Genomic DNA, 24970 nt, shown 5'->3' on the forward strand with positions numbered 1-24970 from the left:
CATCACTTCTAAGTGATTTTTTTTCTACCCGTTTTAATGGAAGTTTGATCCCCTTTATTGATATATTCTTCCTGATCTTTTCTTGTGTGTTAGAAGATACCAACTTGTCCTTTTTTTTATGAAAAAGCAGCATAATTATGTTATTGTCCTCTAAATGAACCTGTCAGAGTTTTCAACCAATACTTGACTAGATTGGCTGTTGCCCTACAGAGGTTTCAGAAATTTATGGCTGCAGAGCGGATGCTTTCTGGCTTTCATCCTCTGCTCTCCATCCCCAGTGTGAGTGAAGAAAGGTCTGCACCCTATAACATTAATAATTTCTGGCATATATTTAGCAAATATCATTATTTGAGATCTCTCTCATACTATTCTGGTTTTGACCTCATCCTGTCTGATAGCTCTGGAAAAAATGCCTGCTTCCTAAATAAAACATTGCAAGAAGGAAGGTTTCCAGCAGTCCTGTCTTACCATTTTTCTTTTTAGAAGTTGAGCTGCTCTGAGTTTTCAATAATTCTATCAGGCAAAAGACTTGAAATTTAACTGTTTGATTTACCAGAGCAGTATTTATTCATTATTATTGTGTTCTTATTCTGAGTTATACAGTGATGAATGCGTTAAAAGTAGACTGAATTAGATAATAATATGACATCTTCATTGTAACCTAATAAAACCTCATTTACACTAGATATCAAAATAGGGGAAAGGTTTGTGTTAGTTATCTTACATGAGCAAAGGTTTGACTTGAAATATGTCACAGACAGCTTGGCTTTTTAAAGACATCTTTCAAAGTGCTGAAGTGATTTTATGTACAAGTATGAGGATGATTATTTAACATCTTCACCTGTTCACTTGATTTTTGTTTGGTTTTTCTCTGCTACAGACTATGTCAGAGAGCCACAATGATCATGCATAATAACAGTTCGTCCTCGCTCCTTTTACCGAACGTGAGCTCCTTCTGGAAGAGAGATTCGCATGGACCGGGACTCCTTGATGAAGCAGCATCACTCATTGGCAGCTATGATTTCCCTCAGACCACAGAGAGTTTTCCTTTCTCCACTGTGGAATCAACAAACATGACCCTCAATGCCACAAGCAAAGACCCTCTGGGTGGACACACTATCGGGCAAGTAGTTTTGATTGCTTTCCTCACTGGGATCCTTGCACTGGTGACCATCATAGGAAACATCTTAGTGATTGTTGCATTTAAGGTTAACAAACAACTGAAAACAGTCAACAACTACTTCTTGTTGAGCCTTGCTTGTGCAGATTTGATCATCGGTGTTCTTTCCATGAATCTTTATACCACATACATCATCATGGACCACTGGGCTTTGGGAAGCTTGGCCTGTGATCTTTGGCTCTCCATTGACTATGTCGCCAGTAATGCCTCTGTCATGAACCTCCTCGTGATAAGTTTTGACAGGTATTTTTCCATCACTAGGCCACTGACATACAGAGCCAAACGAACAACCAAAAGGGCTGGGATAATGATTGGTTTAGCATGGATCGTCTCTTTTGTTCTTTGGGCCCCTGCCATCTTGTTTTGGCAGTATTTTGTTGGGGAGAGGACTGTGCCTCCTGACGAATGTTTCATCCAGTTTCTAAGTGAACCTATCATCACTTTTGGCACTGCCATAGCTGCCTTTTATTTGCCAGTCACCATTATGAGTATTTTGTATTGGAGGATCTACAAGGAGACGGAGAAACGCACCAAAGAGTTAGCAGGGCTCCAGGCCTCGGGCAGCGAAGCGGAGGCGGCGCGCTTCGTGCACCAGACAGGCAGCTCCCGGAGCTGCAGCAGCTACGAGCTGCAGCGGCAGAACATGAAACGCTCCGCCCGAAAGAAATACAGACGCTGCCACTTCTGGCTCACAATGAAGAGCTGGGAACCCAGCACAGATCAGGGGGACCAAGAGCATAGCAGCAGCGACAGCTGGAACAACAATGATGCTGCTGCCTCCCTTGAAAATTCAGCCTCCTCTGATGAAGAAGACATTGCTGCAGAGACCAGGGCCATCTATTCAATCGTGCTGAAGCTCCCTGGTCACAGTGCTATCCTCAATTCCACAAAACTACCCTCCTCAGAAGATTTGCACGAGTCAGGGGATGAACTGCAGAAATCCGACACAGAATCAAAGGAAAAGAAACCTAAAAAATTGCACCCTCCCAAAGGTGTTCAGGATGGTGGAAATTTCCAAAAGAGCTTTACTAAGCTTCCAGTTGAACCAGAATCAGAAGAGACAACCACAGCTTCTGATGGCATCTCATCAGTCACCAAGACATCGACAGCCCTGCCCTTGTCCTTTAAGGAAGCAACCCTGGCAAAAAAGTTTGCCTTGAAGACCAGAAGTCAGATCACAAAACGGAAACGAATGTCACTTATCAAAGAAAAGAAAGCAGCACAGACACTCAGTGCCATTTTGTTTGCCTTCATCATTACCTGGACCCCATATAACATCATGGTTCTGGTGAACACCTTTTGCAGCTGTATCCCCAAAACTTTCTGGAACCTGGGGTATTGGCTTTGCTACATCAATAGCACAGTGAACCCCATGTGCTATGCACTGTGTAACAAAACATTTAGAAACACTTTTAAGATGCTGCTGCTGTGCCAGTGTGACAAACGAAAACGACGCAAACAGCAGTATCAGCAAAGGCAGTCTGTCATTTTTCATAAGCGGATCCCTAGGGAAGCTTCATAGAATAGTATTTTTTAAACAAATAGAAAAATAACGAAGCAGGGATGTGATGGGATGGGGCAGGATGGGGTGGGATAGGACAGAACAGGATGGCATGGGACAGGGCAGGATGGGCAAGGTAGTAAGGGATGAGACAGGATGGGTTGATGAGGGAAGGTGGGTCCAGGGTGCTGATTCTATGATTTAGACATGAAAGCAGCTGCCAGGCTTATTTATCCTTTCAATAAATCCAGTTTAATATAAAAGTCAATCCACATTGAAAAACTAAGAAACTTCAACATTTTTACTAAGGAGTGAAAGATTTAATAAAGTTTTCCTATGAATTTGTGAGAAGCTATATAGCAATTATAAACCCATTACTGATGTGCCCAGCCCTTTGATTATAATCAACTCTGGGATCTCAGGTAAGCACATCTAGCTAGCCCAACTTTTCTTTTTCCAAGGAATCCAACAACTTTCAATTCAAGTTACATACAGATGTAGCAAGCTAGTGAAACAGGATTATGAAATTGAGACACCGTATAGGTTGAAAAATTGCCTCTTGTTGTCCTGGTAGAGCTTCCTGTCTACTTCTCTTCTGATATATTGTTAATTGTACCCCTTATTCCTGATTTCTGAGTATCTCTGTGTGCAGCTGATGTTATATGTGTGTGTGTGAGTGTGTATGTATGCGTAGCATACATTCACACCTCTGAAATGCACACACACCAGGAAAGAGGTGACCTATTTGTTCTAGCTTTTACAGGGCCCCCCATCGTGATTACATGTGATTGAAACTTTTTAAAAGTTCGAAAATCATGTTATAAGTATATAACTCATTCTTTGCTACCTGAAATTCAAGTTTATCTCTGGAACCAAAACAAAGTGTCCACATTTCAAACTGAGATAACCAAAACATAGCCTGTGAGTTTACAGAGTTTTATAATTGGGTACTTTCCCAGTAAAACCTTAATCTTGAGCTCAGAGTCCCTCCTGAAAGTGATCATTAAATGATACAAAGGGGAGAGGAATTGAAGGCTGCATTCAGGGAAGAGCAGGAAGCTGTCTTGGCAGGGCACAGGATAATGAGAACCCAGATCTGGGCTGCACAAAGGGAGCTGCTCAGGAGCCAGGGAGGTGCAACCATCAGCAGCAGCCTTGTGTCCTGCTGGGGAGGCCGTGCTGCTGCCAAAGCACACGTGGCTCCTGCAACACCTTGTCCTGAGCTGCACCGTGGGGATGCACGGCCCTTCTCAGAGCCAGCTCACATCCTGTGTGCAGCACCTCTACGGCTTCCCATGAAAGTTCAAGTTGTAACTTTCTGATAAAAGTTGGTGGAGCCCTGCTGCTTGCACTGTCTGCCCCTGTGATCTTCAGATGCAAATGATTTGTTTCAAAGAAATGCTTTATTTTTGCATGTGAAGGATGCTCACTAAAAAGTGTTTGTTGTTCACAACCTGTTTTAAAAATCATCAGGAGAAGTGCACCTAAATCCGTTTGATGCCAGGTTCTTCAGTGGTGTGAAAAATGTGATATTGCCAATTTGTAACCTGGCAATTTTTGATAAAGACAATTTTAAAAGGGCTTTAATATTTATAGTTTAGACATGACCAGTATTTCCTGGTATTTGTGAGGTGGTCTGCACCAAACATGATTTATAAATGTCAGAGGTCCCCTGGGGAAAGGATTGTACTTTAAACTGTTGCTCTAAATCTGATATCTGATTTAGTTACATGTTGAAAGATTATTTTGTATTCTCCTTTGAGCTGACCAAAACTTTTTTTTTTTTTTTGTTGCTTGGACTCTTATTTTGCTGAAAATAAAACAAGTATCTTATTTTACAAAGGGGCATCAGTGTTGTGAATACAGAACTGATGTTAAAGCTGCTTTTGTATTCAGTGTGAGATGGTGTTTACAGATGATTTTGACAACAGTGGAAATATATTAAATGGTGTCTGTGTATCTAAACTATTTAATTTTGTGTTATGTTCATATAAAGAAATATTTATACATATTTCACCGAATGTTTTATTTAATGTTGATAAATATTGCTCTTCAGTCTTCAGCTGTAGTGTCCTTTTAAAGTGATTCATAAAGGTCTGCTTGAGAAATGAATAGACTATTCCTAGCTTTCTTGTTATTAAAAAAAAAAATTCTCTTTTGTATGAGTTGCTTAAAATGTCTACCCTAAAGTAATCTCATAAATTATATTGAACTCTACTGTAAGTACTATTTTAGTACAAAAAAGAAAAAAGTTAAAGCTTCATCTATGTCACAATTGCATTTTGAACTAAAGATACCAAAATTGTTTTGCTGGTTTGCTACCCACATACAAAGGCACCCATGTTGCAAAGAAAATTAATTACCTTTATTTATAGAAAGAAGCATATAAATTAAATTTATTCATTACTCAAGTTGACCTAAAAATGTTTTAACATTTAAATATATATCTATATCTATATATATTGCCATATTATTATATTATGATATCTAGAGTAGTGCTGTGCCCCTAATACACAAAATGTGAGAGCATGCAAGGAAGCCAGAGTTCATCGGGGGATTTATGGTATATTAGTATTGATTTTAAAATGGGAAACTATTATTTTTATTGAAGTTAAGCTTCCTTGAAAGCGTCTGTCACCACTGTTTACATAATAGGAAGAGTTAAATCCTTGGATTGTTCTAATAGAGAAATAAACAACCTGTCTTTTGATGTGTGAACAGGCTTTAAAATGTTATTTACAGGTATCATAAAATGTGTATGTATACACATATTGTAGCATAGATCAATTTAGTTATTATTTATTTAATGGAATATGCACTATAAAATATTAAGAATTTGGCTGTGTTACAAGTACAGTGAGCATCAATTTAATTTATATTTTATATGTTGCTGTATTTGCTTTAAACCCATGCACACACAAAAATTTTAGCTGTATGCACTAGTGGATATATTATTTATGAACACAGGCACGCATAATAGGTCGCAGAAGAAGAACAATGCAAGACCAATGACGCAGAATTACTTTTAGGAAGTACAATGTGTAATATTTCATCTGTTTTGAGGAAATTTAAGTCAGAAACACAGTAGAAAGCGTCATTCTGTGGCAGACAAACAGCTCAGTCCCATTAACCCTCCTCACAGCTCTGAAAGCTGGCTTTTCAGAGACCAGTCTCCGTTAATTGCAATAATACAGGATTAGACTCCACATGAAAAGGACCAAAAAGTCAGAAGAGATAGCCAGACAGGAGCCAATGGGTAGTCTGGAGAAAGCTTTGTAGAACAGACTCAATCACTGTCCGTCTCTGAACAGGCAGCAAAATACATTATATGTTTGGCTTTTTCAGTGTGAAATTGTGATAGAAGTTTATTACTTCTGTACTGGCATAGGCAGTGAGAGATGTCTGATCTGACGATCTGAGGGCTGGGCCCACGGTGCATGAAGCATTTTTCCTACTCCTGCATAACACACTTTCAACAAAAGTGAACTACAGATCAGTCTGGCACTATTTAAAACTAAACAAGTATAGGAAAGTCCTGAGTAGTTCCCAGGATCTAAACTGGTGGATCCGTGTAACCTAAACAATAAGTAGGCTACAGGGTTCTGGCAGTAGGAATAAGCACACAGATATTCTGAGAGAGTTGATGACTTGCTCAATTATGTGCAGCTTCATTTTCTTACTTGGCTGTCTTGATTATTATATTTCTTTACTTATTCTGCAAGAATATTCTAAAAACTCTTGATTCATTATCAACCTTATAGATCTAAAAAGTGAGTAGAAATCCTGAAATACACTTGGTTTGCCTCTACAGAATGCAAATATTGAAGCAAAAGGAAGTTTTAAACTTTTTTTCCCTAATAAGCAGCATCAAAAATTTTAAAAATAGTTATCATCATGTGACCCTATATACAGTAGGGATGGTCAAGCAGTGTCATACTATCTGCTTGAAACTGCTTTTCACTCACCCCTTACCCACTGACTATGCATCACTATTCAAATTTATATTCAAGATTGTAAACCCTCATTTTCCTCCAGGTGGCTCCTAGATTCTTGTGTTAAAATATTCTCTACAAGCCTGTCTTGTTATCAGGTGTTTTTTCTTTTCCTTTCACAGTCCCTCTATGCAAAATTATCTGATCTTACATTATCAAAAGACACTTTACTAATTTCAGGAGTTGTCAAACATGTATGAAACATATCAAAAACAACTGGAGAAGGCTTCACATTTGCCAGCTCCTTATGAGCAGAAATTTTTGGTCTGTGCCACAAATGGTCTGTTCACCAAGGCTGACCAGGGGATGACCTGTCCCTAGCGATGTTCTCCCAAACCACCAGTAGCTTGAACTTCACACAGTTCATGAATCATCATGTATTTTAATCATCATGCATTTGGGGATTTTTGAAAAGCATATATATTCATTGTGGTAGTTTTACCCTCTGCGATTTTCTATTTTATATATTCTTTATATCTTTTATGTATTTGCCCATTGAAATACCATTGCCCTGGCTTCTGGGAGCAGGTCAAAGTGATACATATTTGTATGTTGCTTCCTTTTAGCCCAAAGGGTATGCAGAGATGTCTGGTGGAGCTGAGGTGTCCATAATGATGGCTGCCTCTTCTGACTCATGCACTGCACTCCCATGATACCCAAACACTCTGTTTAGAAGCTTAGCTAAAGCATGCATGACATTCAAGTTTTCATGGAATTAAAAACTTCATTTAATTAGAATGTTCTTCCTTGGAGCCTTGGAGCATGGATCATTTATAGCATCTGCACTTTTCTACTTCTACATTTTTGAGCTGCCAGAAAGATAGTGGGTAAAATGCTAATTTGTAATGTCTGATACTTGGGAAATTTTGTACTTCACCTTTTAAAGTAAGGCAGAGATAATGCAGTTGTGCTATTTGTTGAAAACAAATTGAGTGTGAATTCTACACTATGTTTATTTCATTTCATACACCATGGCACTGCAACTTGGTTGAGATTGAGCATCACAGTATTTGAGGTCACTGAGTGCTTCACAATCTTAACTGGCAAACTCGTCACCTATGCTGTACTGGCATTTGGGACTTTGACTGCTCTTCACCACTCACACTGCACATTCAAAGTATAACATAGATTGTATTTTTTTTTCCTCGAGAAATATCATTGTAGTTGCTTCCAGATCCATTCCTAGGTGTGGTTGAGGATGCTTTGCTTAATTTTAGATATCAAGACAGCTCAAGAGAGCCAATCCCTGTCAGGGGTTGTTTAATGGAGGGAGCAAAGGTAACATGGGAAAACATTAAGAGAAATGCTACTTATTTCATGGCCTATTCCTACATGCATGGTGGGGTGTGCATACTGTACCTGTACATCTCCATGACTGTGTATGTCTCAGAAGGATGTGTGTGACCCTACTGTGCACGCACATACAGAGAGGTGTACCACATCTAGAGCAATGTTTACAGATGTATGTGCAAACTTATGCTAAATTGTCAGCCATGGTAAACATTGCCTTTGATGGCTCATCAGTTGTAACTGGACAGTGAAACTGTGCTTAAGTCTTCTCTGCTTATCTGCAAGAAAAGTTTCCACATCTTTCTTTCCTGAGTGCATATTTTTTACAATTGCGTTGTCCTTATTTCTGGATATGGTGTTTTCAGTGTATTGAGCTGGCTTTTTCAACATTACCCAAAATTTAGGAATGCATGAACATATTTCACTTACTGAGATATTACATCAAGGCTGCACTAGGTTTACCTCCATTACATTACCCAGACTCATGCTGCCTTTTTTCAAATAAGAAAAAAAGGCCTCTCAGACTAGATTCTATATAGGTTCATGTAAGAGAAGCTTCTATGTCCATGTGAACATCACTGCCAGTTTCTCAAACTTGAAAGAGAAATCCAGTCACTATGAAAACAGTTGGAGGCAAATGTCACAAACACAGCAAGTCATCGCTGCAAATTCTTTGAGGTAATAACAGCACTTCTTCCATTAGAAATTAGAGGGGAAAAAAATTACCATCCTCTCTCATCCCATCCTATTGCTCTGCCCTTTCTTTTGCATAATATAATGCTTTTCATTTGCCAGTCTCATGGATGGAATTTTGCAGGCTTTAAAAAACCTCATTTGCCTGGTAAGACTAAGAAATACCCACTATATCTAGGTCATTCACCCCCTTCTGAGTTTTCAAACAATAAATCCTTAACTGTGTGATGCTGGCTTAAGGGAGTGTCTTATGAAAATGATGATAAAACCATTCAATTGAATGGTGGTGAGGAGAGGTAACTTTTTTTTCCCAAGCTAGTGAAGCTATAAAATTTATGTAACTTGGCAGAAAGTGTGGAAAAAACCCCAAGACATTTAAAGCCTTTATAGACGTGCACATCCTCCTTGCATAAGGGTGAATAAACACATGTAAACCGTGCCCAAAAAAGTTCAGTGTATGAATGACTCTGCGAGCCAAGAGCACACGTCACCATCAGCTACACTGCTGGCAGAGCACCCTGGCACCCCACTCAGGCCTCCATGAAGAGATCCTCCTTATGGCACTCTAGGACTAAATAATAAGGCCTTAATATGTAAGCAGGGCTGGTTTGTCAGGGAGCATATGCATTTTCTGGGAATTTAATGGGAGATTCTTTCTTGATCCTGGACCAAAGTTATTTAGTGCACTTACTGGAATGAGAGAACTTTTGAAGTGATCTGGTAATCGTCGCTCAACCATGCCTAACAATCAGAGAAGCACAGGGTAGTGTTGTGCCAAGAGAATTTAAACTTACTTTTCAATTCATTCATACAGGCATAGTTAATTTACTGAAAATACTCAAAAGATCTGAAAATTTTTACACTATCATAAAAATAAAGTCTCTGGACAAGAATCTGGTTCCTTATGTAGTTTCAAAACATCCAGTCTTCTTAAGCCTATTTTTCTTCTGTATTGAAATCTTTGGGTAACAAAGCAACCGTAGTCACTCCTGAAATACTACGTACTCTGGAGAAACCAAAGGGATGAGGAAATGGCCAAATGGCCTTTCTTAATTTGTGCTTAATGTGTCCACATTAAGAATTATAATTACCATTGTGGCACAGACTAATTAACACCATGGGGCAAAAGAAATGAGCCAATTTACTTTGAACCCTACTCAGTGCTGCACTCTGCTTATACAGATCCATCACAAGAAATAGGCCTATGCTGTATTTCCTGATGCTCAGCACTTTTCTCCACTCATTACTTTTATCCTTCACACAGATCACTCCCCTCCTCTTGAAAACACCTATCACAAAGATTTATTGAATATACCTATTGAATACTCTCTGCCATCAATATATAAATATGTCATTTCTTTGCATCTGCAAAGCTCTATGAAATCAGATGGAGTTAGGCAGCTTTTATCCTCCATTGGCATGAATTTTTCTGATTCCGAAATACATTCCATTTTTTTTGCCTCATATCTCTGTTAATGATGTTTATTTTACAAGTGATATTAGGACCAAAACTTTCCACGTTTCAAGCTGTAGAAGTATGTCTGAGTAAATGTTTTGTTCCTTTATTCAAAATGAATGTGATTTCTTGGCCATAGTGTAATCTGAACAAAAGCCTCTGTGTGAAGGATAGAGCAGCATTTATCTCCTGCTCTGCCCCTGCCCTTCACCAAATATGATGGAAGGTCCTTTCAGGTCCTTTCATTTGTTTCCAAAGCAGTGCAGCTACATTACGTAGTTGCGTATTTCTCCTGCTGTGAGACAGGAAGGACCAGCATGAAAAATGCCAAGAGGCTTAAACGAATGTGCACAGGTGCCACTTTTGGTTTTGTTTGATTTTGGTTTTTAGTCTTTGCAATGCATATTGACTGACACAGAATCCATTATTCTAGTAATGTAAAGACTAAGGATGGACAGCTGCTCTCAAAAGCAAGCTGCATAGGGATGGATCATTGAAGTCCATGCACTAGGTTTGTACAGTAATTGTACACAAGAGCTCTTAGTTAAAGCTGTAAAAAGCCTGAATTGCAATTTGTTGCTTTTCAAAAGAAGTAAGAAAATTATAAATATAATGTGTACTTTTTCTGTTGTACACTGTAGATGTTAGAAGATGTCAGTGAAGATGTCATTTTTTTTTTTTAAATGAATCATCCCTGGGTCCCTAGAGGTGTCCCATCACCCAGTTGCCTCTCAACCCAACTCCTCCTGCCTCAAAGCTGACCAGCAGTCATGGGACTTTTGCCTCACTCATGGGAAGCTGGAACTGAGCTCCTGCCCCTGCCACCCCACAGCAGGAAGGGTGTGGGCCACACCAGTCAGGCTGTTACAAGAAAGAGCCGTAAGCTTCCTGCTTCTGTTTGGAGATAGCGGGTATTTTTGTGATTGAAATAGAGATAACATTGCAGGAATCTGATGAACATATTTTATGTGTTTCCTGATATGTTCCTATTACTTGAAAGCTTTCTGTTCTGCTGGTTATGGAGCAAAACAAGTCCCAGAGACAATATCTGAATACATATTTTAAGGCTTGAAAATTTAAAATAAATTGACTTTTGCCAGTTGCTTTCTGATTTTGAAATATATGAAGAAATTTCATGCAGTAATTAAGCATCTCAGAAATAGATCTCCTGAAAAAAAATTTTGAATTTTATGCCTTATAAAAGTGATTTTCTTCATCAAAACCAGTGGAGCTGAATGTACTGTAAACTCATAAAATGACAGGAAACGGTAGGAGAGAGCCCCTCAACTTCTGCTGTGTAAAAGACAGTGCTTGAGCATTCGCTCAAAATCTGGTGTCTATTGATCTAGTCATAGCTACCCATTCAGGTACTAGACAGAATATTAGCATTTTTTAAATGATTGGCCAAGTTGATCTTTTTTTGCTAACACCTATCTTGCTGTGCAGCATTTTTTCTGCCATCTAATTAAATTCTATGTCTTGGTAAACACTCAGAAAGAATAATTGGCCCTAGCTCATATTGACAGCAGTTTGCAAAACACTAGCACAGTAATTGGAGGAGTAGAGGCAGATAATGATGACGAGCAATCATTTTCCTTGGCTTTGGTGTTTTACAGGAAGCTTCTCTTTTGCAGCTGATAAAAATGAGAGTAAGAGATGTACTGAGAGACTCAAATGCTTCATTCTCCCCTCTGGCATGACTGCCACCACTGCAGTCCTGAGGGCAGGAGGTGGATGGCTGTGTGTTGGTAGAAAAATCAATACGTTGCTCTAGGTCAAGTGTCCCACGAGAGCTCATATTTCTCCTTTCACCGCATGGGTCTCAGCCCAAAATGGGCTGTCAAAACTTGGCTCCCACTGAACTATCACGGTGGAACATTGTGCTCTTAAGAGATTTTCTCCTGCCAAGATGCTTTAACACCTTTTGTTTTTTCCTTTTTTCTTTTTTTAACTCTCCACAGAAAACTAATCAGGTGGCACCTTCCCGTGTGGAAATTCCCTTGCAAATACATTACTCTAATCTACAAATTATTTTTACCCTGTATGCCCCTGATAACAATTGCATTAATATAAGTAGATAAACTCATTTCTTTAGTTGCTGCTCATAGAGTGGCTTGCTAGTTAAGATAAAAACAAATTATGGGATATAAAAGACATATCTGATTGTACAGTAATACACTGTGTGCCAAGCAGTTGGTGAGGTAAGGTTTACATAACTGCTAGATGTTGCTTGAACTTTTGAGATATATTTCCATGTTATTTTTTCCTCTCAAGAGCCAAAACAGGGGCAGAACACAGAACACTCAATTAAGAAAAATGTGATTGTTTTGAAGTAATTTGAGATTACAAGTTGCAAGAGGGGTAAACATCTAGAAAGTGTTTTGAAGTCTTCATCATGTAGATGCTTTCCTTTGGGGAAGCTGTCTTTCCATTCAGTGTGGGAGGACTCCCCTTAGGTGTGGATTTGTAGAAGGAAATTTTGTCTCTAGTCATATGCTACAATATTCTTTGACTGCTATTAATTCACTTAACGACCCAGTCTGTTGCTCGGTGAAATTGCTCTGTGCGCTCCTAGCGACGGTGAAAAACAGCCTTTTCTGGGGGCTGATCCAAGCCCAGCTCCAGCTGGCTTTTCCAGAGGGAAAGGCTCCCTCTGTGCTTCAGAAATAAACATTTTTCCCCAGAAAAGTGGGAGGCAGCCAGGCCCCTGCACCATAGTGTGGGGCTGGACTGTGTGGCCTCCCACTAGCATAACATATCACCACTTTTGTGCTCTCACCTTGCACTCTCTGGGCAGGAGCCTGCAAAGAAAAAAGAAATTCTCTTGGAAAACATAGAGCAAACCACCCCCCAGCCATTTTCACACCTATAGATATATATATATGTATGTATATATATATATATATATATATATATATACATAAATACAGTTCCCTTCCTTCTTCCTGCTGCCCAATGACAGCATATTCACACAACAAAAACAGTGGCTTGTAAAACAATTTCCAGCTGAATTGTAGACTGCAGTGGTCTTTATTACCAATAACATTAGAGAAAAATGGAAATGAGGAATTGCACAGCTCTGGCCTGTTTATGACTCTTTCCTTTCTCATTTAAATGATGTACACAGAACATTTATTTGTTTGGAAGAAAGATTGTGGATTACTGGTGCAGCATTCTGATAGATACTTTAACATATTCAGAGAAGAGAAAATTCAGTCTCACAAATAGACATCTTGGATTTCTTTTTTATTTCTTACAAATTAATTGCAGGCAGTTTAAGACCCACGTCTGCACAAGTGTCTTCCTGTATATTTGACAACTGAGCAATTTTCTCACATGTGCCAGTTTGTTCAAATTTCTTTCTTTATCTGTCTTCTTACGAATGGTTTCTGAATTGACAAGCCTTTGCCTTTTTGCTGGTGCACAGATTCTGTTTGCACCAGCCTTAGTTTAAGTTATCAGGAGTGATCCAGCCACAGTATGAATTTCCTCCGCCTTACCTTATTTTACAGATTGAATTAGACCCTTGGAATTCTCAATTATCACATCTTCAACAGCCAAGAAGTTTTGGTAAATGCTTTTAATCTTCATAATATTTAATAAAGTAATCATGTGCATACAATTGAGGTGTTAAAAATGCCAATCCATAATGCATCCCATTACTTCAAAGTACCATATCAAATATATTTTCCTATTAGTTATGGAAACAAATATGCCAGTGCATAGCCAGGACTAGCTATGTAGTCTATAATGACATCTAATACTAAACAGATATTCTTCAAATACTTCATTAAATAATTTTACCTAATTCATCTTGGCCAAATAGACTTAGTTTAGTTCAATCCTGCTGTTAAGCTCTCTTCAAAATTCTCATTACCATCAATGGAAATTCTAGAAAGAGCAGATAAATCAGTCTCATTATAGGACAGATAAATAACACTTTGGGTTTATATTTCTAGCTAATATATGTAATCAAATTATTTAAAATATAAACACTCAAAGCCTGTTCTGTGCCCTCAGGGAACCCCTTTATCCCACTGCAGCAAAGCTGCATATAGCAGGATATATTCCACTAATACAGTCAAAAATATATGGGTGTATAAGAATAAACAGCTTAAAAAATCATACTGTAAATGATGTGATTGAGTGAAACTGTATGTATATTTTTAAGTCTTCAGAATAGTTGAAGTTTTAACTTATTTCAAATTTTTAAGTTGAAATCTATTCATATTTGGAAATTTTGTACAACCTTGTAAAGTTAAATACTATGTCACTGTAATTTATTTTTGTTGTCATATATTGACACATGCTCATTTATATATGAAGTGTACTGTTTATCAATTGCTTCTAAGGCAGCAATAAAAACATGAAAGTTGTTCTCATTTTCCTGTCACAGCTGTCATTTATGTCCAGTACATCATTTTTATACTTTTAATTCTGTTCTTTACTAAATCAGAATGTCTACTGAGTTCTTAACTATATGTCTTCCAGTTCTTGGTGAATACAGGGGCTGTTAGAGCTGTGAGAACTTGAGATACACTTTGCAGAAGTCCTGGAAAGGGATTGCCACTTCAGTGCATCATGCCAAGAGGACATCAGAAAGTGAAGGGGAGCAAAAAGTCAGAACTCCTCCTCTTTTCCTACAAAGTTTGGTTTTACTTTTTAACTGATGGTTTCTCCATCATACCATGTTTCATTTCAGGCTCTCTGAAGTGTGGGGCATTCAGTCTTCTTACAACAATGAATGTGGGTCAAAGCTGCAGAGCACCTTAAAATACCAGCCCCACTGTTGAGATTCCATTCAGTAAAATAGTACTTCTCCAGTTTCCTTTCCTGTTGAAGGAAAGGCTTTAGAACTGTCCTCCACAAGCACAACCTGTAGAGGTCCTAAGCACTTTCCTCACCTTGTACACTATTGGATGTTCCTACAAATGCACAGCCCTTTGCAATGGTTGCACAATTCCAGCTTTTTCCTTGGTCCAGTCCAAAGGCCAGGTGTGTAACAGTGTGCAAAATGTATGTTTCATTTATCACTCATTACTATGAAATGCGATCATCTAGTTACTAGAAATGCAGTCATCTACACTAGTTACTGTGAACTGCAACCATCTACAGACATTTAAGTTTCATATCAACAGCCACTATAATAGAAAGGGCATGGGAGGAATGAACTTAGCTGGAGGGGTTTCCTCCAGTGATTCAACTTCTTTTTCTCCTTGCTGATCTGAGGAATATAAGTGTAAAGGGAGATAGAAACAATAAGTGTCACTTTATATGGTGTTCTCTGCAATAAAGTGCTAGAGGAAGTAGCTAAAATACAAAAAGACAAAGGCAAGGCCCTGGACATTGACCACACATAATGTAAAAGGGAAATAAATGTTGTGAAATGGGTGTGTTTGCTTTTTATAGTTACTGCAAAAGTGCATTATTTTATTGTTACATGTCATTTGGCATCTGCTTGGGCCATGAGCCTTTCTTTTTCATCACTATCAAATTTCACCTGTCCGTTTTCCTTCCTTTCATTACAGGATGGAGTAGGCTTATTGTCACCCTTTCAGGAATTGTGTGAACACAGAATAACTCAAGCAGCTGGAGCACAGCTGGATGCAGTGAGCAGCTGAGGGTGCCACTCCTCCAGCCCCAGCCAGCTGATCCACAGTGAGCTGCTTGTGCCAGGCTCAGGAGGGAGATGAGCAGCAGCACACGCTCCCATTACAGCTGAAAGTGGTAACACTGCACCCAAAATAGGAGTGCCTTCACAGCTGATACAATCTGACCTATTTATGCTGTAAGAGATGAAATAAAGAGGGGAAAGAAGGAAAATGGGAGTTGGGATTTTCTCGCAGTATCTTGTGTGGCTGGAATGGGCTGGTAAGTTTGCTTGGCACAGTCTAAAGGAAGGCTTGGCTATTGGGATGCTCAGGAAAGACCTGTCTTGTTGCTGTAACCAAAGGTCAGTTGCTTCAAGTAAGCCTAAAGCAGCTATAGACTAAAATCCTGGATTAAAGTTTCAAAGGTGCTTTTAAGCATTTCTAAAGAAACCCTGGATTAGGACTAAAGCAAGCTCCTGATTCAGGTAGCTTGAAGTTGTAAAGTCCAACTCCTGTCCAGAAGCCTGGATAATAACCCTTATGAAGTTATTCATTCCTAATTCTCTGTACATCCTCAGTCTTCTCCTTAATGCAGAGAACTCTGTGCTGCTCTCATTTTAAGTATCATGCAGGGTGCTTTGTCAAATAAAACAACAAAATATGTCCTGTAACCAGTTATAACTGCCATTATTGCAGCTAAATACATCTCGTTGCTGCAATAAGAAAATGTAAAATCACATTTCACTTTCCTCTAGCCAGCAAGCTGTTTCCTGATGATGCTTTCAAAATGGAAATTTACTTCTGCTTCATTGTGCAAATATCCATATGCTGTGCTTTTCCAGTACTTATGTCAGACAGCTGATGCAACTCTTCACAGCTTTTTGGCTGTGCTACTTAATGCAACTAGATGTGAATTCTAGGGAGTTGTTTGTATCTTCTCTGAAGCTGTTTATCCTGCCATGAAGTAGTAAGTCAGCAGGGAAGCATGGGAAGTTGGTTTATTGAAAAGATTTAACAGCAATATTTTATTGCTTCCATTCAGCTGAAATAAAAAAAAAAAAGTAACACAGCTCCTAATGCTGCTCAAACAGAAACTGAGAGTACATTAGCCTGTTTCCCAAAGTTACCACACAATTTTTTGCAGTTCCTTCAGAAAGGATTTGCATTATCATTAATTAAATAGACTTGTTGCTCTGAAATATGTTGGATAGGTATCTTTTTGTAGCTATGAATTATGGCTACTAAGTGGATGTTTACATGGCTTAAATTAAAATGTGCTTAACTTGAAGAAAAGATGGGATTTTTTCCCCCAGAAAATATCCACTGGGGATACAAAGAAAGAGCAGCACAAAAATCTCCAGTTAATATGATGCAGATAAAAGCCCTCAATTTTGTTTTCTGTGCTCTTTTGCAGTTTTAAAGATTTGTCATCTTGATTGTAGCCAGTCTGCAAGATAATTACCTTAATGGCAGTTCTACACAAAACAAGCTAGAAGGGTTTTGCACAGTATGAATGCGCCTTGCTTTTGGATTATTTGAGCAGAATATGAGAACAATTGCAAGAGTCCCTTGGATTTATTATGTGATCAAAAGATTTTAAAAAGGGGGAAATAATTGCCTCTTGCTTCTCCTGTCTATAACAATACAAGTCTACAGATGCTGTGGAAATAGTATGGTTTTTTTTCTTCACTGCATGTACCAAGCTGGGAAGATTGTGCCAAATATCTTTTCCTCTTGATATGCATGAGGACTGAGGGCAGGACAGGACTCACCAAACACAGATCCAATCCATACAGGCAAAAATTCTGTGCATTGCTCTGACCATAGCAGTGTTCCCTGTGGAAACTTAGTGGAAACAAGGGAAAAATGAGAAGTGGCTATAACTGTTTACAAGAGAGATCCACTGAGTGCAGAGAGGAGGATGATATGAAGCAACTACAGTTGTATGTATACTTATGGTTTTATTATGTTTTTTATTATTCAGAATCGTTGTAGCTGTATAGTACAAAAATGAGTCTGAGCCCACTGCCTTGCTTTTGAAGCTCTGCACTCTCTGCCAGCATCTTTCCTTGTGAGAATAAACACCAGTATTTTGTTGAACTGGAGGGAAGGAGGAAAAGAAGAAAGGATGGTGCATGCAAGAAAATAATCTGGGACTTTCACGGATTTCATTTTAAAAAATCGTATCAGATTCAGCAGCTATTTTTTGACTTAAAGTGTAACGAAATTAATTTTTCCTAATTTTCAAGCCTAAGTCTGCTCCCTCCTGAGTAGGAATATATTTTCTATATAAAATGCCCGGCCTTTTACATCTGGTTTGTTTAGAAAAATAAGGAGAATGATTAGATAGGAGATAGTTGAGATGGAATATCTCCAATGGTAAGAACTTATTAATTGTAATAAAAATTAACTGCAAAAATATAGGAAGTGTACATGGAGACCAAGTCTATGACGTTACAGACTGGTTCTGTTATAGAAAGCAAGAAAAAATGTCTTCAGTCTTCTGATCATTCTCATAATTTTTGAGTGGTTTGAATTCTCTGTCTGTCAATATGGGGTGTTGCTAACCTTGTTTTGAATGCCTTTTTCAGAGGAGACCACAAAGGAAAGGAGCTGTAAAAGCATCAGACAGATAAACCTTCCCTGCTGTGAAGAACATCCTTCATCCATAGGTCAGCCTCAGCTGCTGCAGAGCAGTGCATGGAACGTCTATGAGGCTCAGTGAGTGGTCTGACAACAGCTGATTTCCAGTTGCTGGTAGTTTTTTGTCAGAGGACTTATTAAAGCTACCTGACTGGCAGATCATCTAATCTACATGTGATCACTTTCTTCAAGAATTCCTTCATATTGCAGATATTCACCATTTTAACAACATAATATTGCATTATACCACCTGGCTTCCTGCTATTGTTATCTATTATCAACAGCCCAGTACTACATTACAGAATGGTTAAAACAATGGAATAGACAAATTTTGGGTAAGTTAAATTTGCCATCAGTTCATCTACTATTTTTGTGAAGTTACAGAAACAGGGCAAAAGTCTTTTATAAACTTGGAATATTTTGAGCTAACTGACCTGAAGACAGGACAGCCAAAAGTTAAGAGAGATGAAAGAAACCAAATTTAACTGGAATGGTTTAATCCTGAAAAGTTTTGACTTCTTTCCTGATATGTGAGGGACATCCTTGAGAGATTAGATTCTGAAGCTGCTTTCAAGCTAGGACAGTGACTCCAAATGGGCAAGGTAAAATTAAAGCCCAGGAATCAGAAGCTGTGATGCTTTGCTACACAGGGAATGCCTGCCAGCTCAGGTGTCACACGAAGTACCAAGAGGTCCGGCTCTTCTGCTGAGCCCAGTGCCTTGCAAGGAGGGGACTGGGTTACATCGGCACTTTTTGTCATCACCCACAAGTGTATTGAGTGGGAGGAGGATTGTATGCCATACATGGCCATCATCCCTGATTGTATATAAAGACTGTACAGCCCTATTATTCTGTCAAAAGGAGCAACACAGATAATGTCACAATTGATAAATGTGTCCAACACCTGCTTATAGAGCACACTCTTTCAGCACCTCCTCACTCAGAGAGCACAGCAGTTGCAACTCTTCTTACAATCTTTAGAATGAATATCACTGCTAAACAGTTTGCTGCTTGTGGTTTAGCTTTTGTGGCTCATGTAATACTGGAGTCAAGAATCATCCAAAGAGAGGAGGTAAGTGATAAATCATTCAAGACAATCTCAGAGCAGAGGTTGTGAAGCTCCAGACAGTGTTCAAGAGAGCATCAGTAGGAATGCGTATTAGAAGCATTGATTTCTCCAGCACATCCATAAGCCCTGCTGGTGGTACACTTGTTTTCAAATCAGACCCTGCTGACATCCAACCTGCTTGCTTCAGTGAAGTGAAGGTAGGTCATCAGCCATGGGTTGTGTGCTCCCCTGTCGTAGTGCTTCACACAGGTTTCTCTGGAAACTTTCAGCATCCCTGTGTTGGGTAAATCTCTTACATTCAACCCTAAATTCCCATTTTAAAGTGTCTTGTATGTATTCAAGTGGAACATACAGAGTTATACAAGATTACAAACTCTCTTTTCAATCACACCTATGAGATACAAATTTGATCACTCCCAAAGTTTGGCCCATGTTAAGCTCTGAGGCTTTGGTGTGACACTAATTGTAAGAAGAGGATAAGGCTAATTACAGCAGAGTAAACTGACCTAGTAAGAGAAACCTGATCCTTTAATCCTGTAAACATACAGATCAGTTAATTGCTAACATGGTTGTTCTTGTGGAGGGAGGGTTAGACGGCTATGAAATCTCAAAGACTGTTCCAGTTTCACAGATAACAACTCACAGAAATGAAGCAGCTTGTCCAGGGTCCTAAACCAAGCTGGTGGCTGTAGCCCTGCATGCTATCTCAGGGAGAGCCCAATAAGGCACATGAATGGCTCTTGGGGTTTTGTACAATAGGTGTTGTGTGAAGAAGGGAATAACAGACCCTAGCCCTAGCTGGACAAAATTGTGTGGGAGTGGAGTAGTTTTTCCCAGGAAGAAACTTTCTGGCCAAAACTATGTTGGACTTCCTACTGTTAATACTGGTCAATAGCTGTAGAAAAACCCCAGAACAAAATAGGAAATCACAGGATGTGGTTCTGGAGAAATCCAGAGCTTTTAGCCATGGAACTGAAGAAGGCAGTGCTCAATATAACGGGCTTTTGGACTTGGGGCAGCTTTAGCTTGCAGAAGTGTTGCACAGCAAAGGTGGAGAGTCAGTGGTATGACCTTCTAACAAAAAAGAAGGCAAAGGAAAATGTGTTTTCATTATGAGAGAGAAGGTGAAAGACTGCCTTTAAAAACATTTTTGGTATTAGACTCTTGCTTATAGCAGAAGGCAAGAACTTGAAGTTCTCTCAGAACACACAAAAATCAGAAGTCGGTCAGAATTGCTGTCTGCAGTATTGAGCTGAAGAAGGCTATTGGCCAGATAAGCATGTCCTTCACCCTAAACTTATACATTGTGTTTAATTATTCCTTCCTTTCTATAAATGTTTACTTTTAGCTTTACAATGTTTAGGTATAATGCATTCTTTGGGCATGGGTGTTGTGGACTTCTTTGTGTTAATATTTCTACAAAAGCAAGAGACTGCAATTTCTGTTTGTTTTCATGTAATTAACAGAGAGCAGCAAAAAAATTTAAACAAAAATATTCAATTTTTAATCATACTTGAAAACTTCTTTTTGCCTGCAAATACATGTGAGGGGTGGATTTTTTGGGGATTTTTTTTGTTTGTTTGTTTGGGGTTTTTTTTGCAAGATAACTCCAAAGCCTAAGATATCATTTAATGCATGTCAGTATTTATTAAGGCTGGGCACTCCTACTGACAAAGCATTAGCCACCTCATTACACATGCATTAAGAGAACAGGTTTTGGTAAGAGACAGTGTCACATGCCTTCCTTGATAAATGGCATGTGCCTTGGGAAAAGTCCTGTCAGATATGGGAAATGTATGGCAAATGTCTGGGAGCTGCTCTGTGAGCAGCCTGGTGCTGCTGATTAAAACTCCACTAAATTGTATTAGTAAGTAGGTTTGCTATTGCCAGCAAGAAATGAAATCTTCAGAATCAGACACCTATGACAATATCCAGGGCAGAATTGTTTATATCTGACAGGGCAGAGGAGCCATTCCATTTCAATAAGCAAGAAATCTACACAAGCACTGTGGCAGCCAGCGTCTGACCTTACAGAAGCACTCTGACAGCCAGTAATGTAAGCAGGCTTCCTCTGAACATTTTGGGAAGAATGGCACCAAGCAAGGGCAAGCTGTGCAATTTGCACACCCTATTTGCAGTTAATCTTACGCATCACACTGAAGGCATTTGCTTATTAACAGCACAACTGAGGTAAGGATTTGGCTGTGGGGCTCAAGTGGAGACCTCTGCAACAGCCTCAGGGAAAGGATGGTGTGACAAGGAGAGTGTGCTGAGTTTCACAAAAGCCTCCTAACAGCCCTGAGTGAGAGAGGCAGCAGGGACTGTCTGCCTTGTCTGATAAGACACAATGCCTTATGTAAACTTAGATCAAAATAATGCTCTTGTCATTCTATAGTAGTTATAGCTTTACAGAACTCAATAGTGAGAGAATTAAATCTCTGTGACATTTTTTTCAATCCCTGAGGCTAGAAGATTTGGCTTGAAGCAGAGTCATCTACTAGTTAGCAGAATTATTCTGAGGTTACTTTTGGAAACACATCATTTTAATTGTACTCCTGAAGCTGAATCCCTCAATTTTTAATGGAGTTACACCACAGACTCTGCCCCACTTCCAATGTTACTTACATTGAAGAAATCTTTTTCTGCCTGCCTGCATCTTGAAATATTTGATCTTTGTGATTAAGGAATCTTGGCCCCTTCTGCATAAAAAACCCTACCAAATTTCTGGGAGAGATTTCTCTTCATGGGGTAACGTAAACAGATGCTGTTCATGATCTATTTCAAGGTTCAGTGTTTCTTGTTATTCCAGCAGCACCCAGCTGTGACCTCAGTTGTTGACTAGATGCACCCATGTATATTCCAGTCTCATATTCGGGGGCATAAAACTGAATTTGCAACACAATTCTGATAATTTGAAATTGAAACCTTAAAATAAGTCTAGTGCAGAAAACTGTTTTTCATGTACGCAGAAAAAAATATTCTTTTCTTCTACTCTGATCAAGGGGATGTTATTTATTTATTATTTTTCAGAGTAGGGATACTGTAGCCATGACAACCATGGGTGCCTGGATGAAAAGTGTGGAGATGCAACAGACATGCCAGAAATGCGTTATCTGACATGATAAAAGACTCCTTCAAGACCTTTGAGTCACAAAAAAAAAGTCCCTGAGAGGATGTTTTAATTCATATTATTTTCTGTGTAAGAGAGGCAGGGTAAGCTCCACAGCAAGTGAATGGAAAATAATCCCCAAACCTTTACTCAATCCCTGTCTGCATTCCACTCTCTAGGGCCTTTTACTGGTACATTAGAGGTACAGCACTCAGTTTAAAAAATAAAAGTGAGATGTTTCTTTCCATCTTAACAAATAGTTTTAAAATATCAGTTTCAATAAAATGTAACAGATATCTTCACAAAAACCCTAATAGGAAGGAGGGAAGGAAGGTCTGTTCCCTCTGCTCCTAGCTAGATATATATCCAGCTGGAATTTAGGACTGAGGACAAAGGGACCCCTTTAATTTCAGTGGGAATCTTTCTCTTGTGTTCAGTTCTTACTGGTTCTGGCCCTTAAGCAGTATTCCCTTGTAGTTGGAATCATCATGCAGGCATTCTGAAGTGTTCCAAGCTTCTGGGAGCCTTAGCAAGTTTATTGATTTAGCTCCATGTAGCCTCCATGTAGCATCTTAAGTTAGGACCCCTGCAGGTAAGTGCCACACCATCAGAACAAGGAGGTGACTTTTGGGCTACTTACAAACTTTTGGTGCCATTGCCACATTATGTGGGGACTCACCCAGCACGAGAACCCTTGGCTGACCTGATTGCAAATCCTGCTGTAAAGCCAAAGCACACACAGTACACCTCATTTTCCTGATCCATCCATCACACAGAGAAGGACATTTTTATCTCTCCCCTTTGAGCAGGTTCTCAAACAGAGTGTACAACACTGCGTCCATGGTACACGTTCAAAGTAAGGCTGACACTGAGGCTCTGGTTTGGTTTGCGTTCAAAGCCAATGTACAACTTTCAGGTGTGTTTATTTTCAGTGGAATTCACTCCAATGTGAATGATGGAAGCCTGAGCCTCTCTATCCACAGCAGAGGGACCTTGCAGTTCCTTTTCCCTTTGCCTACCCATACGATCCACAGCAGAAAGATTTGCAGATTTACCCCTCCCTATGGCACGCACGGCTGGAGCTGCAGCGCAGAATAAATGCTGCCAAGCAGCAAATGGCCTCAGAACCCCGTGCTCTGGGGAAGGCAATTGCTTTGTCACCAGGATTGTGCTGCCTCTGCACACCAACCACGTGATGCTTTTCCAGCAACATCACTTTCTCTGTCTCTCCTTATTTCAAAGAGTGCTCAAGGGCTCTAAGGGAACTTGTGATCAATGGAGACAAAGTGATTGGAGCCTGAATGAATACATTTCTAAGGTACTCTATAGGTCAGAAAAAGTGGAGTTTTGTACAAGATTTCAATAAACTAAATTTTCATGCTTTGTGCTTATAGACTAAAGAGGTAAAATCAGTCATTTTTCAGTGTTGCAAGACCTAGTATGTTCCTTGCAGTGATTGTAAGGGAGGATTTGATCAGTCCAATACTTAGTCCAAACACTTTCTAATTAAAGTGAGCCACATAATTTCAGAATTAAGTAATTATTAGTTTTGGAGGCTTTAGCATGATAATAAACTTTTTAAAAAGTTTATATGCTCAAATACAGCAAAATCTGTAAAGTACTAGGCAAACACAAATCCACATATATACAGCTAACCTTAAAATCCATATAAATTTTATAATTTAGAGGATGATTCTCTAAATGCAAGCCAACAGTGCCATCCACTGATTTTTTGTATGTTTTCACACAGATATTCTTCAAGATGTTCTAAAACAACAGATGACACTAAAACCATGTTTAAGGATTTTGCTTAAAAAAACAGCATCATCTTGAACAGATCAACAAATAATAAAGAAAAAAGCCTATTTCATGATCAGGTTAGATTTTTAATGGATTACTTTTTTATATCTGCATGGAGTTTTTCAGCTTTTGCAAGAAGCTGTCCTGTATTAGACACTTCCTTATATTCACCTTTCAAAAATTCCAATAACAAGAAAAAGTCTAAAAGTCAGATGGAATGGACAATACTGGTTATGAAATATTAGCCTTTATTCATTTATCAAAGGATCTGAATTTGAACCAGGATCATGAATTACTCTTTCAATCTATTACATACTCTAGAGGGCACCCAGAAACCTGTACAAAATGACTCCTTTGCAAAAATCTGTTAATTCACCATCTCTCTGAAGGGAAAATATTTTGATCCAGGATATACAATCAGTTTCCACACTACAAATGGAAAAGTCATGCATTAGTACTCCCAGAATTAGGAACTTTTAAAAATAGTTATGTATATTTAAAGGAAGCAAAAATAATTTATTTTACACTTCAGTTTTAAGCCTTTGATGTCTGTGTTTCCAAATTGTGTTCTGTAGCTGTTGGAATCCTATTTTTTTTCATTTGGTTTGCCTTTTGATTGCTTACAGGAAGATGCTGATTACCACAT

At 38.9% G+C, this 24970-nt stretch overlaps 1 protein-coding gene across 1 annotated transcript in view; it reads left to right on the forward strand.

Annotated features, from left to right (window-relative positions):
- The window catches only part of CHRM3 (cholinergic receptor muscarinic 3), a 121257-nt gene extending 118555 nt beyond the window's left edge, over window positions 1-2702 (forward strand). The window contains exon 2 of the mRNA XM_058802323.1: window positions 881-2702. Within this exon, the coding sequence (XP_058658306.1) occupies window positions 900-2702 (1803 nt within the window). The 5' untranslated portion in view covers window positions 881-899. The remainder of the gene's footprint in view (window positions 1-880) is intronic.
- Window positions 2703-24970: the final 22268 nt, after the last annotated feature.

This window comes from Ammospiza caudacuta, chromosome 3 (assembly GCF_027887145.1).
Source record: "Ammospiza caudacuta isolate bAmmCau1 chromosome 3, bAmmCau1.pri, whole genome shotgun sequence".
NCBI classification, from domain to species: domain Eukaryota; kingdom Metazoa; phylum Chordata; class Aves; order Passeriformes; family Passerellidae; genus Ammospiza; species Ammospiza caudacuta.